The sequence below is a fragment of the Poecilia latipinna genome, unplaced genomic scaffold (genome assembly GCF_001443285.1).
Source record: "Poecilia latipinna isolate Pla-1442-1.1 unplaced genomic scaffold, P_latipinna-1.0 Scaffold618, whole genome shotgun sequence".
NCBI classification, from domain to species: Eukaryota; Metazoa; Chordata; class Actinopteri; order Cyprinodontiformes; family Poeciliidae; genus Poecilia; species Poecilia latipinna.
In genome coordinates, this window is record NW_015113234.1 from 229770 (window position 1) to 246421 (window position 16652).

Sequence of the window (16652 nt, forward strand, 5' to 3'; positions counted from 1 at the left end):
CTATATAAATAAACTTAACTGAATTAAATTTATCAGTGCAAATCATCTTTTGCCTGTTGTGATGTCATCAACCAATTACACACAAATGACAATCAGCTTTTATTCTGCTTGGGCTGTTTTTCTTAACTTTCTATTTTGGAAAGTCCTGCTGTGAAATCCATACCTCATTAAGGTCTTTTTGTGGTTAATGTATATTTACTACTGAAAAAGCATATTACTGCATAGTGCCTTTATAATATATGAGGCTTAAATGCTCATACTCATCTCCTGCAAAGGTAAGTCAGCCTCTGAAAATTTTCCATCCCAAAGGTTTCATGCATAAAACTCTATTAAAAACAAATGCGAACTCCAGTGAGTTTGCCATTGGCGTTAAATGATATTATACATTGAGAACACCTATGTAAAAGTCTTACGACTCACAGAGGAGATGACCTCACATATCTAAGCAATGCACATTACAGCCCTTTAAGTAAAGCAAGCTGAGTGGTATGCTATTGGGAAGTTTCTCTTTTTTCGAGGAACAAAGATTAGCCTCAAGTTGAATGGAGCACGGGAAATTTCTCCTCAGTGCTCGCAAACACCTCTGCATAATTTCTTATTATATCTTAACTGATAAGGAACCGGTTTGATGAGTTATTTCCAACATGATATCCAGTATTTTGTTTTAAACATGCTCTATTTAGTGCTGGCAGGGGATTCAAACCATGAGCCAATCCTGGCCTGACACCAGTATGATTTAAGACAGCTGAGCATTAGATGAATGACCTCCTACAATGTGTGTGTGTTCAGCTCATCTCTCTGACCCAAACCAGAGATTTCTCTCTGGAAATGAACCAACTGAAGGAGGACATCAGTGTGTGACTTTTTTAACATGTGCAAACAGCCACACATGAAGATGTATGCATGTTCAGCTTTCTGCCCATGTTTTATAGACTGTTTGATGGTATTCTACAGCGAATACCTTACGCATTAACTGTGAGTGAAAATGAGAAAAGAGCAGAAAAGGAGGGGAGTGGAAGTGTTACTGAGTTTCCTACAGCTCCAAAGGGAGATTTAATCTCTCTCATAAAGTGACACAAATTGAACACAAGTGTCCGCATTCTGCATCTCGTGACAGGATATCGAAATTTACTGGCAGGAGAAGGAAAACCTTCAGGATTCATCACTGTGAGTGGGACACATGCAATAGCTCTCAAAAGGGAACAACTATGTTTTGAGTTTGTTTTATTACCTTTACTGGAGATGTAGTGCTTGCTGGGTGTGGTGAAGCCTCTGCTGCCGTGGCTGTTGATGGCTGCAACCCTGAACTGATACCAACGCTGAGGCCTCAGATCGGATAAAATGACATCCTCAGACAGGGTCTGAAATCACATCACATGAAGAAAACTGCTCAGAAAATGCAGTTTAGAGCAACAATTTGACTTTTCGGATTATTTATCACATCTGTTATTGTTATTACATAGTAGTAGGCATGGGCTAGCTGCTGTATAAAGGTGTGCTAAGGTTTTAACAGGAGACAATTTGACTCTGAATATTTTTCATTATTTCCTCTTCAATTATTTTGCATCTGTAACATAAAATATAGAAGTTAGGACCATGCATACCTAGAACTGATTAGGAGAGTCATTTTGACCTCAAAGAATCAATATAAAATGCTGCATGCATTACTGTCCCTCTGCTGGTTGGACCTTTTTAATGATAACCAGGTTATAGAGCACAAATGAATGGCCATTACATATTAATTTAGATAGTTAAATATTAATAACACATGACTATTTGGAAAACTGATCATATTTATTTTTAATGTAGACAGGTTTACTATGGTCTTCTGACCCAAACTGGTCAATCTTGTAAGCATTAAGGTACATGAGCATTTTTTTCAGCCAGCTGACCAACAGTGTGTAGCAATAACTGAGGGCAGGGCACCAACAAAACTGTTAACCTCTGAAGTGAACCACTCCAGCACTTTCACTGACAACCCATTAAAATAAATTCAAACCAAAGGAAAGCTATTTTCCCCTAATAATTTTATTTCAGAAAAAAAAAAAAAGACCTTAACTAAAATTCAGCAATTGTGTTGCCCAGGTCAATACGTTTCTAAATACAGTTTCCTTGCAATGAAACATAAAATTCATTACTGCAAGTTTTACTCTATGGCTCGTGTACAGAGTGAATTAAGTTGTCCTGCACTGGCAGAAATATAATAAACTGGGGAAAAAATTTAGATAAATGCAGCCAGAATATCTTAAAATATAAATTAAACCATCTGGTCAGAGTATGGTAAAAACTACCCCAGACTCACATGTTCTGTCTTTCTGACAGTTTGAATGTAATGACAGTTAAAAGCTGCTCATCCACACTCCATCGCACACACACACTGACACGCGCTGTCATCTATTTAAGTCCATAATGAGCATTCAGTCATTCAGAATCAGGCGGTGGAAAGACTGCGGCTGCCTGTGGTTCCCTTTTAAGTTCTGCTTATTTACCTAACCTCACACAGACACACACACGAATGTGCAGTTCACACACACAGCCATGGACACAAATATACACACACACACACACGGGTTTACCCTGGCAGAGTGGGAGAAACTGGCTGGGGCAGAGAGGTTTAGACAGCAAGGCATCAGACTGATGAGGTGGAAACAGAGTCTAGCATCCATCTCCATAGCTGGGATGTTTCATCATTTAAGGCAAATTGAGAGTTATGAGGTAAAGATATGTTAGAAATGCTGTGGTGTGTTGCTCCACAGTTAAAGGCACAGGAACCATTTTTTATGTTGAGAATGAGTTCTGGTAGACACATTTTTGTGGCAGACAGCTCACTTATATTATTAAACTCCCCACCAAAGACACTCATTAATTAGAGACATTTTTGTTACATAACAAATATTTATGTCTCTAAAGCACAAATTATGCACCATTCATCACTTCTCTACTTCTTCTTTTCTCTGCAGCATCATTTCACCAAATCACGGCTTTAATAGAGATGTAGTACTAAGCTGCTTTGTTCGTTACTCACCATGACAACAGTAGCCCACGGAGAGGCGTGGTCCTCACTGGGGTGAATGCCGATGTTCCAGCGGGACTGAAGCATGTAAATAACAGGCTCCATGCTGACATTGAACTTTGAGACCCACGCCACCTTCACATGACCCTCCGGATTTTCCACAAAGCTCATCTCCCTGCGAGGTTTCAAGGGAACACCTGCAACAAAAGATAGGATAAAGACAATATTTAAAGAGTTTGCTAACCCTTATTTTATTTTAGTCAAAACAGTTAAAACACCAGTGGAAAAAAAAGTAGTTTTGGTTTTTGTCAAGCTATATCTTTAAATATGACAAAAACAAAAGGATTTCGTAATGTCCTGTTGAATGTGAACAAATGTTGAGACACGTAATATGCAATTATAATGTATTATGCAATTCAACTACATAAACATTATTTCAGAAACACTCCACAAGCAACACTTTTCTATAGCTGTAAATTTAGAAATAGAGATGTTATTCAAGTAGTTTTTTTTTCTATTGTTGCAACAGTCAAACTCTAACCACACCTCAGGCAGCTCTGCCTCTGTGGGATCATCTGAGTCTCATCCTAAAAATATTTGGGTATTTGGATGGAAATCAGCTGTACTTTGAACAGGCTTTTTCTTCCCAGTCAGATAAAGATTGATTAAATAAAAAAGAGAAAAATAAGAAAAACAACAGTGATAAGAATAAATTTCAAAAGATGGAGAAATAGCTATAAATGCTAAAATAAATACCCCAAAGTTCTTCGGGGAACTGGAAGGATTTGTATTTACCTTTGTATAAATTGGCAGGAGCTTGACAAGTGTGTCCGCAGCCATTAAAGCAGCACTTTCTGGAGGACGGACAGTCGTGGTCTAATGAGCAGCTCTCGACACAAGCGGCAGCGAATCCTGTGGCTCGCTGAGGCGGGGGGCAGTCTCCCTGCCGGGACGACCTCAAAGATGCCAGAAACTCTCTGCTTGTCACACACTCTGTCTGTTTCTGAAAGAAAGATGCAACCCAGGAGGTATTATGGTTATTATTATGACCAAAGTTCACACACACTGTGGTTAGGATATGCAGTATCTCAGAATACAGACACAAAATATTACACAGGCAAGGTAAATGTTTTTCATGCTATGATTCTGAAATTTATCGCTCACATTTCTCCTTTAAAAGCAAAAGTGTGAGTGTATGTATATTTGTGTGTGTTTCTCCGTGTCTGCTCACATGGCTGCAGTTTAGCCAGATGTAAACACAAGCTTTACCTAATGGCTCTGAATTACCCTGTGGTCCTAACCAGCCAGCCAGTCAGTAACACGCTTCAGCTATTGTGATGAAAAACTAATCTATCAGAAAACCGCAGCAACTGGCTCTACAAATAATCATTTAGGGCCACACACACACATGCAAAATACTGGGGAAGCAGTTACACACTCTTCTGTATGTTTGGAGAAGCTCTTTAGATTTGCGACACAAACACACAAGGAAGTTTATACGGTTCCCACTATAAAACCATCCTCAGTTTGCCAAGAGATGCATGTTTCTTTTTTTTTTTTTTTTTTTTGCAAGAGAGACAATGCCACCAAAGTTGCAGTGAATTACCTCACATGACTTTGGAGAGATCGCCTTCCTGGTTTCCCATAATTCTTTGCATGGCTGAAGGCACTGTAAATAAAAACAAAAAACAGTATGGGACAAGAAAGTTTTACACAACTTGAACTTTTCATATTTTGTCAAATAGTAACCATACATTAATATTTTACTTACTTTGATCCTTTTGTAACAAACTAACAAAAGAAGTGTATAATTGTGAAGTGGAAGAATGAGAAACAGAACTTTCAGATTTTTATCATTAAAAATCTGGAAAGTGTGGCACACATCGATTTTTTAAAAACTAAGCATATGTTTTGATGTAAACGAATCCATTAAAGGCCTGGCTGTATATTTAGGTTTGTTGTCTTGAAGCTGCTTACCACCTGTAATAGACGGTCTTTCAAAATTGTTCTGTATTTAGCTCCATCCTCTCATCAACTCTGAACAGTTATTCTTTTGAAGAAAATCATCCATACAGCATGATGCTGCAACACCTTATCCACAGCCAACATGGTGTGTTTACAGTGTTAGGTTTCTGCCAAACATAACTTACTGTTTTGGTCCAAAAAGTAAGATTTTAGTCAGATCTAATCAGAACATCTTCTTTCACATGTTTGTTATGCCTGAAGTGGAGAATGCAGCACCAAAGCTTTTGTCAAAATAAAACTATTGTAGCGCTGGTTCTCCTGTACACAAGTAAATTGAACAAACACAGATTTCTGAAATTAATTAGATTTCATTGTTCTGAAACTTATAAAAGTGGAAAGTTATAGATCCAATGGAGATTTGATTGGATTATCTTAAAGAATAAAGTAATATAAGCAGATAATAAGTGAATCCAAATTAATGACATGCATATTTCTTTTTTTACTTATTAATCTATCAATGTTTCAACGTATTACTACAAAACAAATGTGTTAAATATTCTATTGTCTTTACTTTATGAACCTCAAAATCTGTGTATTTATTACATGTAATCACTTTACGATTATATGTTGAAAAAAATCTAAAGAGGTAATACATATAGTTTTAAAATGTAGGCGAAAGGGCAATGAATCAAAGTTTTTCCCTTTGACTGATTTTAAATGACTGCTTCCATTGTTTAATTTGCACTATGTTTATGTAGAGGAAATGTCCAAATGCAGAAAGTTTAGTTTTGTGTCCTTGTGCCAAAAACAAGTGAAGTCTATTCAGTAATTATGTGGCTTTAGGAGCCTATTGGTTGCACTTGATTCTGTTTAGGTATGGATTAAAGGAGGCGGAACAAGCATCCATTCCAAACATTCCAGATATTTAATTGTCTAAAATCCCAGTAAAAACCATTTAAGTTTGTGGTTGTTATGAAAGAAAATCTGAAAAAGTTCAAAGAGTATGAACACTTTTGCAAAGCACAACCAAGATTGATTCCAGCTGACTCATCAAATTGGCAAAAATAAAAAAATGTATAAATTAACAACTGTTCAGTTCTGTTCCGGAAAACGAACTCAAGCACTTCCCAGAACAATTTATCCAAAACAGCAAAAGAATCAAGGAATAAAGAGAAGAAAGGGTCTAATGATGAGAATGAATAAAGTGTCATGGAGTTAGAAGATTTCCAGCAGCAGATCTTATAGTATAAGCCAGCAGAACACACTCCCAAAGCATACTCATCTGGTTTGCCACCTCAGTGAACTGGTGAGTGATGTCTCTCACCAAATTAAAACCAGACAGCATATAAAAACTGTGGTTTCACCCTGAACCTTTCCTCCCCCGCCTCCTTTCTCTCCATGCCTGTCTGTCTCCCTCAGCTTCCTGCTGCGCCTGGCTTCAATCATCTTTCCAGTCCATTCCCTCCCACCGACTCCAGAAGAAGAAACATGATTTAACAAATGATAGAAAAACTTCCTCTTTGTTAATCTATGTGGGTAAACTCTTTGATAGAAGTGTTTAACAAACTCATCAAGACAGGGCTGCTTAAAATGGTCTCATCCAGACTCTTGCGATGGTAGATATTCAGAATGAAATCATGAGGATCAAAGGTTCTCACATGATCTTCTAAGCAAAGTCATTGAAGACATATGTGCTTGGTTTTTACCATTTTGAAAAATTAGGGTACCCCTTCAACACCTCACCATAGAGTTTGATGGTCAGGGGGTTTAACAAATGCAGCATCTACTGTATTTGTAGGAAATACCAACAAGAGGTTCAGCATGAATGCTGCAGAAATAAGAAATTCATAGTTTATAATTATGTTTCACCTACATGCATTGATCTCACCATTCCCTTTCTGTTGTCTTGGTATTTATGCAGTTGTAAACCCTGTCCATTTTTCTGACACAAAAACTCAGAAATTTTTAGATTAATCTCAGAAAAAACTAAGAAAATTCCAAGATTTTTTTTCTGGGAAATTTAAGAGTAGTTCTTTTTTTTTTTTGGCAGAAATGTGCTTAGGGTGATTTATTTACTTATTTTCTGTTTACAATGGCCATAACACACCGTCACAGAAATGTTCCCTGAAATACTTTTGATATTAAAATATGTTCTATGTTTTGGTTGTAACATGATATTTGAAGAAGTTCAAGGGGCATACATATATTGGAAGCCATTTTACACAAAAGATGAAGTGTAAAATATATTATTACATATCTAACTCAATTAATCTTTCTCTAAAGCTATCAGAAAATGTGGAGTCTGGATATATAGAAATTACATTCTGATTCTATTAAGACCTTAAGTCTATCTTCACAAAATTAAATAAACTTAGGTTACTTTGAATACTTAATAAATCAATCAAGGCTCAGAAACTTTGCATTCAACTCATATTACTGTATAATATAAGTCAGTTTTGTACTGACTAGTTCTGGCCTACCTAAGGTTGCAAGTGATGGCTGCTCCTGACCTCTAAAGTTTAGCTGCCATCCCCTTTGGGGGTAGATGTTTCTCGCATGGATTATGCTGCATTGTTTCCAGTCTCACCTGGATAACAGATGTGGTAATGTGAGGACCATGTCCTTTCATTTTTCTACCTTCTACACCACCCAACCTTGCCTGCTGTATGAGACGTTATTCAGGAGTTTTGTCAGCAGGTCTGCTGACTCCTGGGTTGCTGACTATCTCATAACCTCTATGACACTCTACAGAGACTGTCACACTGGGCAGTGGAGGAAATCAATCAGTTTTACTCCACAATTCATCTCTGTGCCACAGGTGAAGTCACCCGACAGGAGGCAGTCATGGATAGCAGCTAAAAATTTAAGTAAGAAAAAACTATCTACAGCACATAAACAGTTAACAATCCAGCAAAGTCCTGATAGATGGATCACTCTATAACTAAAAAGAAAGATAATACTTTTTCTACATATTTGTTAAAAGCAAACGGGAACAAAAAGTTCTAATTCTATAATGTTAACAGTTTTAAAAGGTTGCTCTTTGTAAAGTTATCCGTTAAATGTTAAAACACTGGTTTGTCTCTTCAGTTTACGACACGTTTAAAAGACATGTAGAGAATCTTGAGAACTGTTGATCCAAACTAACGAAGGCAAAAAATATACAGGAACAAGAAATGGATGTTTGGAGTGTAATGGATGTCAAAGCTTACTGCTATCAATCATTAAGCAAAATACAAAAAGAAAACTGACGAGTACCAGGTAGAACATTATCTCATTGTGTTTTCATGACTATTTTTACATTTAAATTGCAACTTTTATTTAGAATCTACACACCAGCATTTACATTTAGCACAACTTGTTGTATTTGCATACATTAATGTGTGTGGTATGAATTTCTATCCATTTATTTCTTTTGGTTTTTTATCCTCTTTTTCTCCCCTCTGACCTCAGCTTTGGTCACGGAGATGCTTTTCTGACAGAGCCAAGCACAAAAAAACTCAACACAATACAGAACAAAAAGATCTGATCAGGAAATAATCAATAGCGCAGTTACAATAAACTGACTCAGTATCCATCATGTGCTCTTTTTTCTCTCTCAGCTGTCTAAACCAAGCAATATGATACATTTCATGGCTCCCTGGGGAAAAGTCGCTTTAGACTTGGTTGACTTCACAGAAGATCAAAACAGTATTTCACAACAGAAACTTAATCCACCAGTATCATACATTGCACAATTCTCATATTCCCAGAAAAAGAAAAGGCACCGATGCTATTTTTCAACCCTTGCTGCAGTCTGACAGATACAGCACAAACAATTCAGGTTAAAAAGACATTTGTTTATTTTTTAAGACAATGCAAAGAGACAGTTCAGTCATGTTTCGTCTTTTTCCAAGTTCAGTCACATCAGTTGAAATGTAATGTTTAAGGTAGATTACAATATATCCCTACACAAATCTTTTCACAGATTTAATAAAGTTAAATATTTTTTTTATTTAGTTGTTGGCATGACCCTGCACCACGAAGCACAATTCTGCAGAGATGGGATCTGGCAGACCCCAAAGTCAAGGACAGTTTAAGAAATGTTGGGCCAAAAGTTGTACAAAATTAACCTCAGACTGACAACCAAACAAGTTCGTAGCACACTTACTTGTTTTGGTGAAGCAGATGAGCTTAATACAAGTGAGAGTCATGTTCCTTCTTGAAAAAGAAAAGAAGTGTAAGATGCCTCTCAAGGTGAGAGATGCATTTTTCAGAACTCGAATGTTAACATTTTCCTTCCAATTTTATGATGGATGGACAATAATTTAAAAAATGTATTTAGTTGGTGCATTTAAGATCAACTTGCATGTTTCTCTTATGTCAATAATCCATGTCTTTTTTGTAACTAAACTAAAACAAATATTACCAGAGGATCATAAACCAGAACCTGTTATGTTGTGTGAGTTAAATGATTCAAATGCAGGGCAAAAAATTTGGTGAAAACAAAAACTGAGAAATGCAATAAAAATAAATCATTTGCAGGAGCAAATGCAGGTATGGCTGGGAATGGAATGTGGAAGCAAACTGATAGAATATCAGGCAAAGCAGCAAAGTAACAGAAGGATCCAGTAACAATAATAAATTCCAGGTGCTTAAATCCAGAAGCAGGGTGGAGAAAGACAAAGAAGCAGGTGAACTAATTAGAGGCAGATGAGTAACAGCCGAGGCCGAATGCAGGCAGGGAAACTGAGAGAAGGAGGCTAATTTGCACAGGAGAAGCTGAACAAAATCTCAAAGGATCTTCAAATTAACTGAGAAAGCCTGACAGGAAACTAAGAAAATAAATCAAAGTGTACAAATAACAAACTAAGAAACTACATGAACAAACCCCTTGTTGGCACTAATTAGCAGCCCCAATCTGGGGGGTGACTGGGGCTCTGTGGGAAGCATAGTTGTCTTGTGATTGGAAGGTTGTAGGTTCAATTCCAGCTTCCTCATGTCAATGTGCCCTTAGGCAAGGCACTTAACCCTGCATATCAGTGTATGAATTTGTGAGTGCAAATGGGTGAATGTGACTCTAGTGCAGGGGTGTCCGAAGTCGGTCCTCGAGCACTGGCATACTGCATGTTTTAGTTCTCTCCCTGGTTTTATACACCTGCATTAAATGATGACTCGTTAGAGGCCTAAGCAGAACATTGACTTGATGAGGAGGTTGTTACAACCTCTAGGGAGAGAACTAAAACATGCAGGATGCTGGCCCTTGAGGACCGACTTTGGACACCCCTGCTCTAGTGTAAAGCGCTTTGAGTGGTCAAAATGATTGGGGAAAAAGTGCTACATAAGTTCAGTCCATTTACAGAGAACTGAAAAGAATTTGACAAGGCTTAAAGAGTATATCCAAAAGAAAACTAAAGCTCAACACCTCTTGACCTCTGGAGATGGACACCAGCTCCCGTGGTTGTAGGACATACGTGTACAGACCAAATGAATGGATGATGCTGTGATCAGACCAAACATATTCTGAGCATCAAAACCGCGTCCAAGGCCTCAAGTCAGACGCTTGAAATTTTGCTCTACAGGCCCATCAAATGACACCCGGAGGGAGGAGCCTCTTGATTTTTGGCTTATTTCGCCTCTCCTGTTCTCTTCGTACAATGCCAGATGAAATATTGAGAGTATATAACTGGCTTTCAGTTATTTACTGACCTTCACAACCTAGCTGCATGCTCACGAGGGTCGTTTTCAGCCAGAGCCAAATTTGAGGACCTGTTAATCTGCATCAGTTCCTACCTCTTCTGGCAGGACACCAACTTCAGCCATCTATGTCATGAAGCGGAGTCTCTCTGATTGAATGACGCTCTGCATCCAGATGGAAAAATTCTGATGTGTCGGCAGTGTTGAATGCACTTGATGAGTGTCAAACACTCAAAACACTTCCAACGTGCAGCTCTAGACGCACGAAATATGCCTCGTGTTTTTATTACGCACCCTAGACGCGCGTCCACATAAAACCTTTATGTAAACCAGACACCCCAGACATCCAAATCATGTTTGGTTTGAATGCAGCATGAGAGTTATGCCACAGTCTCCGATTCTAAAATATCCCAGAAAAAATATCTGGTTTGATTTTTCTTTTAAAATAAAATAAAAAAACAGTGATGAAACTAAAGAAAACTTGTAAAACAGAAGAGGTGAGAAGTTGAAGGTGAGGTGACCTGAAAATATTTGTGGTTTCAAGGAGGTGCAAACCTTATACACTTAAATATCACTTGTATGTAATAAATCATTAAAAATCAAACACACTGCAATTGTGGAAGAGGTGCTGAGAGACAAGCAGTCAGTGTTGAACCTGAATGCGACACAATGAGTTATGTGTGTGAAAGCGAGTTCGGTAGACACAGTTAAGGTCAAAGGTTGACAATGTTACTGTTTAACACAGCAAGACATAAAACAACAGGACCTAGATTAATGACTATCCGAGCCGCTATGTGTGTACAATTTGCACAGGAGCTCCTTGCATATCTCTGTTATAATTAATCACACCATGGCACTCGGCCCTCCTCTCATGTCTCCTGCTATTTTATGGCTTCACCTGCCACAATAGAGGGATGACAGCCACAATCTGAAACAGGGAGGAAAGGAAATGGGAGTAGGGGGAGCGAAATGGTGGGTTTGGAGTGGATGGAAAAGTGAGTGTCAGTTGAAAAGGAGAGGGAGATGAAAGACAAACAGTGAAACAGGTCCATGGAAAATGGGAGGAGGGAGAGAGGGTAAAAGAAAGACAGCCGCCAGATGTGTTCAATCCCTAAAAGGTTGTATTCACTAGCTAAGTGAATACAACCTGAAAAAGCTTAAGTCTGTGTTTTTAGGTTATCTTCAAATAGAGTTTATATTTTCTTCATCTGGTGAAAATTTCTTGAACTTTACCTCAAAGGTTGTTCTGTTTATTTATGTATTTAAGCACAACCATACTGTGAGAAAGTTAAAGCTCCATGAAAGCCTAGCACATGGCAGCACTATCCCAAAAGCAACTGCAGAAATAAAATGCCTATCAAAAGATGTAACGAGTATTAACTGACTGGGGATTTGGTTAGGTTTTTTCAGTTAATAAAGGATAGAACAACCCAACCATTTGAAAATGCTCAATGTTTTGTTGTTTTATTTTTTTTTCAATAGACTAATACCAACCTTTGAACAAGAACAAATTTTAAATTACTTTGAAGTTGTTTAGAAATAGATGATCCATTGAACATTATAATACCCCCTCAGGTCAGACAGACTCCTCCGACAGCCTACAGGTGTTATCATATGATTTGTTCCCATACAATTGATTTTTGCCCTTGGCTTGATGTCCATCCAGATGAGTAATTACATTAAATGTAAAAACCAACAACAAATGTACTGCTGTTAAAAGACGCCGACATAAAGATTTTGTATAGTCCAATACACATACCATGACCGAATATGGACTTAAGTTTTAAAAGACTTGACTTGTAAGAAAAATGCTATGTTCAGTTAGCAACATGATTATGCAATGAACTGCCTCTCTTGGATTAAAAAAAAAAAAAACATTTTAAAAATATATGTACGGATGGCATATCATTTTTGTTGTGTGGTTTAATTTCTGAAGAGCATCTTAATATTCACAACCTCAACAGGGAATTTAAACTCCAACACTGGGAGCTTCTTGTCTAAAAGTTTTGAGTTCTAAAACTAAACTGATATTTACTCACATAATGCACACAGTAACGTACGCTTCAGGCTTTAGAAACATGTAAAAAATCCTTCAGAAATCTGTTACATTTTTTTGCATAGTTGTGAATAAATATGCAAATGATTATGTACTGAGGAAGATAATGCACAATTGGAAAGGATTTTCAACTTGAGCGTAATGATTGGATAGAACAATGGGAAAAACCAAAATAAAGTTGGATATTAAAATGATCCTCTATCAAAGTTTTGCTGCCATATGATGCACATTAGCTTTAGTCAGTTTCAGTTGTACAGACAAACTAAAAACAAAGAATGCTGATTAAAACTGAAGCAAATTTCTACATGGGCTTTGAGGATGAAATGCTAAAGAGAGGATGACATGAGAGAGATGCTCAGTGACTTAATACTTCTGCTCTGTATGCTTTGTACATCCTGCTGTCTTACACACCTGGTAAAGATTACTAAATCCACTCTGGGCGTGCGTGTGATCTGTAAAGTGAAAAGGAGAAAGAGATAAAAGACAGAGGAGATGGATGGATGGAGAATTGAAACAGAGCTGCAGTTTCATTTTTGTGAGCTCACATGTGTTTTCCCAGGAGAGAAGCAGAGAGAGAGAGAGTGAGAGAAGCAGTACACTGATGATGTGACACAAACCAGATGTGTTAGCGCAACATCTGCTCAGTTTGTGCGTCTGCAATACAGAGAAACCGATGAAACAAAGGAAAATATGGAATATAAAGCTTCACACTCATGTTTATCTGTCATGTCATTTAGTTAATTCCTTCTTCTTTTTCTGTTTGCTGTTCTATCTGTTTCCACTGAGATGGCGATTTTCAGAAAATAAACAAAACTTAGGTAAAATTCTTAGCTATAAAAGAAGAAAATAGATACAGTTAATCAATTTGCAACTCTATCCAACATGCCAAAGAGACTGAGATTACTGTAACAGTAGGTGTTTTATACTTTTCAACATGTTTTTTATGTCGCTGTACAGCAGCATAAGATTGCAGGATTTAGGCTTCCCACAAAAATAGATAGAACTTACAAAATCTAACTCAGATTAAATTAAGTCTAAAAATACCTCAGAGTACACTCAGCATATTTTACATGTTCTCAAACTCTGTGAGAAAAAACTGCCCCAAGTTTTCATATGGACCCAAAAGGAGCTGAGGGGAAACGATCTTTACGACTCCCAGCATTGTTCTGTTAAAAGTTTCGAATGTCAAACTCTTTTAAGCACCGTATTTGGCCAAAGGAGTTTATGTGACGATGAAAGGGGACTCAGCCTCAAATAAAGTTGCCTTTTGTCAGTCTGGATTGCTTACAACTACAAAATTGCTTTATAAAGACACAACAACGTTTTACACTGTTATCTCTTTCATTGGGTTGGACTGATGCAGTTCAGACGCACACATAAAATTGAATGTTATTTACTGTAAGTTAGAAACCTTAAATCAAAAACAAAATACAGAGATTTATGATAAACGCACATAAGACATTAGAAAGTCTTGCTGTTTGAATGTATGTAATCAATGGATCATGCTGAGAAAAGCATGTGAAGAATATGAGATGGAGCTAAATTCAGAAAGATTGTGGAAGAAAACCTTTTGCAGGATCCAAAAACAAAGCTTCAGACTGAGGCAGAGGGTCACTGTCCAGCAGGACGGAAACCTTAAACATACAGCTAGAGCTAGAATCCAATGGTTTAGGTAAAAGGCTATTCAAGTGTTAGAGTTGTTCAATCAAAGCCCAGGCCTAATTTTTCACTATCCAGTCTGGCTGAACTTTAAGTTTTGTGCAAAAAGGGCCAAATATTTCAATCTCTAGATGTGCAAACAGATAGAGACTTGCACCTGCAATTGTTAACCTAGAGTGTGTGGCAAGCTTCTTCAGGCATTCTTTGAGCATTGTTGCTCTTTTTGACACTCTTTCATAAAAGTTACATTTGTGCACAACTAACAGTTGTCCTGCCAGTATTCTTTTCCTCCCATTGGACAATTATGCATGATTTTGTGTTCTTCCATCTAAGAAAACAAGTAAATAAGGACACTGTATTTTTTTGGTTGTTATAATCAAAATCTAAACAATCTTTTTTCTTTTGCCCATTTACCTGAGCAAGTGGTAAACACAATAAAGCTTTTTTTTTTTTCTTTCAAACAATCATCTCCAGGAACATAATTAAAAAAAATAAACAGCATTCTCCAGACTTCTTCAACATTCCCAGTTAAGCAAATACACTCTGAGAGCATTAAACACAGTTGGACACCCTCTGTTGTACATTTCATTCTTTTGATTAATCTAAGCAATTATGGTTGAGGACTTGGATGTGTGCTTTCCTGTTATAATTTATTTTGGTTGGCCTACCAGGATGACTTTTATAAATTGGGCTGTATCCACTTTCAACAGACTGTTAGACAGTAAAAATTAACAATCCTGCAATTGAGACATAAGAAAGCGCACATGTCCGAGCGGTGTCATGATCTCTGACAGATAGGTTTGGGAAAGTGTTGTTGGACATTGGCTTTATTTGTGCTTAAGTCCAAACAGCTAGATTTGAGTCTGAAAGAATAAGAAAACTAGGGAGCAGATGTTAGTTTAAGCTCAAAGAAGCTGCACTGATTTGTCTTTTTGTTTGAGGCAGCAGGGGGTAGGTGTAGTTAAAAGTAGAAGTCTGATGTTTTGCTCAGTGCGGTATCCTCTGACGGTTTGTTGGTGGAGGTTGGCTGATGTTGACATTAACCCACGCTGACCCAAATATAAATACGTACACGGACTACTGAAATACATGCAGAGCAGGTTTCACTGTGCATGCCTGTACACTTTTCTTCACTGACCTGTCATCTGAATTTGTACCAAAGCTTCAAAATATTTTCAGAAGTAAAATACAACTCAGGTGTTTCCATGTGGGGTAAAGGTTTTAGATTATGTCTGAACCTCAACAGGAAGTTCAAAAGGCCACTTTGCTCTACATAAAAATGTAATTCATAACATATTTGTATGCAAAGGGTTTTGAGCAGTCAGTTTCAGCTAAAACTCAATCCCAAATTTCAATTAAAAATAAAATTTTCTTAACATGTTGGACTGTTTTTAATTACTATATTTGACTTGAACTCTTGATATATGAAGATTAATTGTTTGAACTACAATACCAAGGCATAATTTTTAAAGTAGAAGCAATATTCACTGAGATTAACAGACTTTAAGACTTTACAGACTTTAGCTGTACACTTAAGAAAGATCTGAAATCCAAACAATGATTTGCAAATATTCAACAAAACTTTTTCTGAGTTTGGCAAAAGAAAAAAACACTGTAATTTATAAGATTTATTTGTGAATTTGTAAGAATGTAATAATTCAGAGATTTTAAGAGATCATCTTTTAGTGATACGGAAAGTTAGTTTTATGTGTTTTTAGAAGTCTAAAATGCTTAGTGTTTGAAAGATATTGTTGTGTATTTTCAAGGGGCTTTATAATGTTTCACTGCAGCTTTTCCAGTTGCTTTTCTCCAGCGTTTTGGACACCCTTTGTATTTGTTTAAGGTGTCCAAGTAAGTAAAGTAAATAGCAACTTAAGTTTATTTACCTGAGCGCAGCGTCTGTGGTTTTCACACCAATCCAGAACTTGGATATTCTGGAAGAGACAGAGAAGGGAAAAAAAGGCTTGAAAGAAAACATTTAGACAGACAAATCCTTTGATTTACACTCCCTACGTGTAACCTATTCACAAGAGACTTCCATTTCATATGTAAGTAGACCAAAAGCAAAATGTTGTACATAAAAGATTGTTGAAAAGAATTACACAAGCAGAGAAAAACCTGCAACATAGTCACCTTTCAGCTGTTTACCTAATTATCTTATATGTGGAAAAAAAAGATCTAACACATTATGGTTGTGGCTGCTGAGGTGGCTGGACCGCGTCACATGGTGAGACATGAGGTACATGTGCAGAAAGTCAAGTGGGAAGTGACTCAAAAGCACCAGTA

The 16652-nt window shown here is 37.2% G+C and overlaps 1 protein-coding gene across 2 annotated transcripts in view; it reads right to left on the reverse strand.

Moving 5' to 3' along the window:
* Positions 1 to 16652, reverse strand: part of anos1b (anosmin 1b) — a 51545-nt gene that overhangs the window by 19299 nt on the left and 15594 nt on the right. For both annotated transcript variants that reach the window (XM_015043147.1, XM_015043146.1), the window contains 5 exons: positions 16253 to 16300; positions 4620 to 4682; positions 3809 to 4016; positions 3026 to 3210; positions 1232 to 1361 (listed from right to left, as the gene is read on the reverse strand). In XM_015043147.1, the coding sequence (XP_014898633.1) occupies positions 1232 to 1361; positions 3026 to 3210; positions 3809 to 4016; positions 4620 to 4682; positions 16253 to 16300 (634 nt within the window). The remainder of the gene's footprint in view (positions 1 to 1231; positions 1362 to 3025; positions 3211 to 3808; positions 4017 to 4619; positions 4683 to 16252; positions 16301 to 16652) is intronic.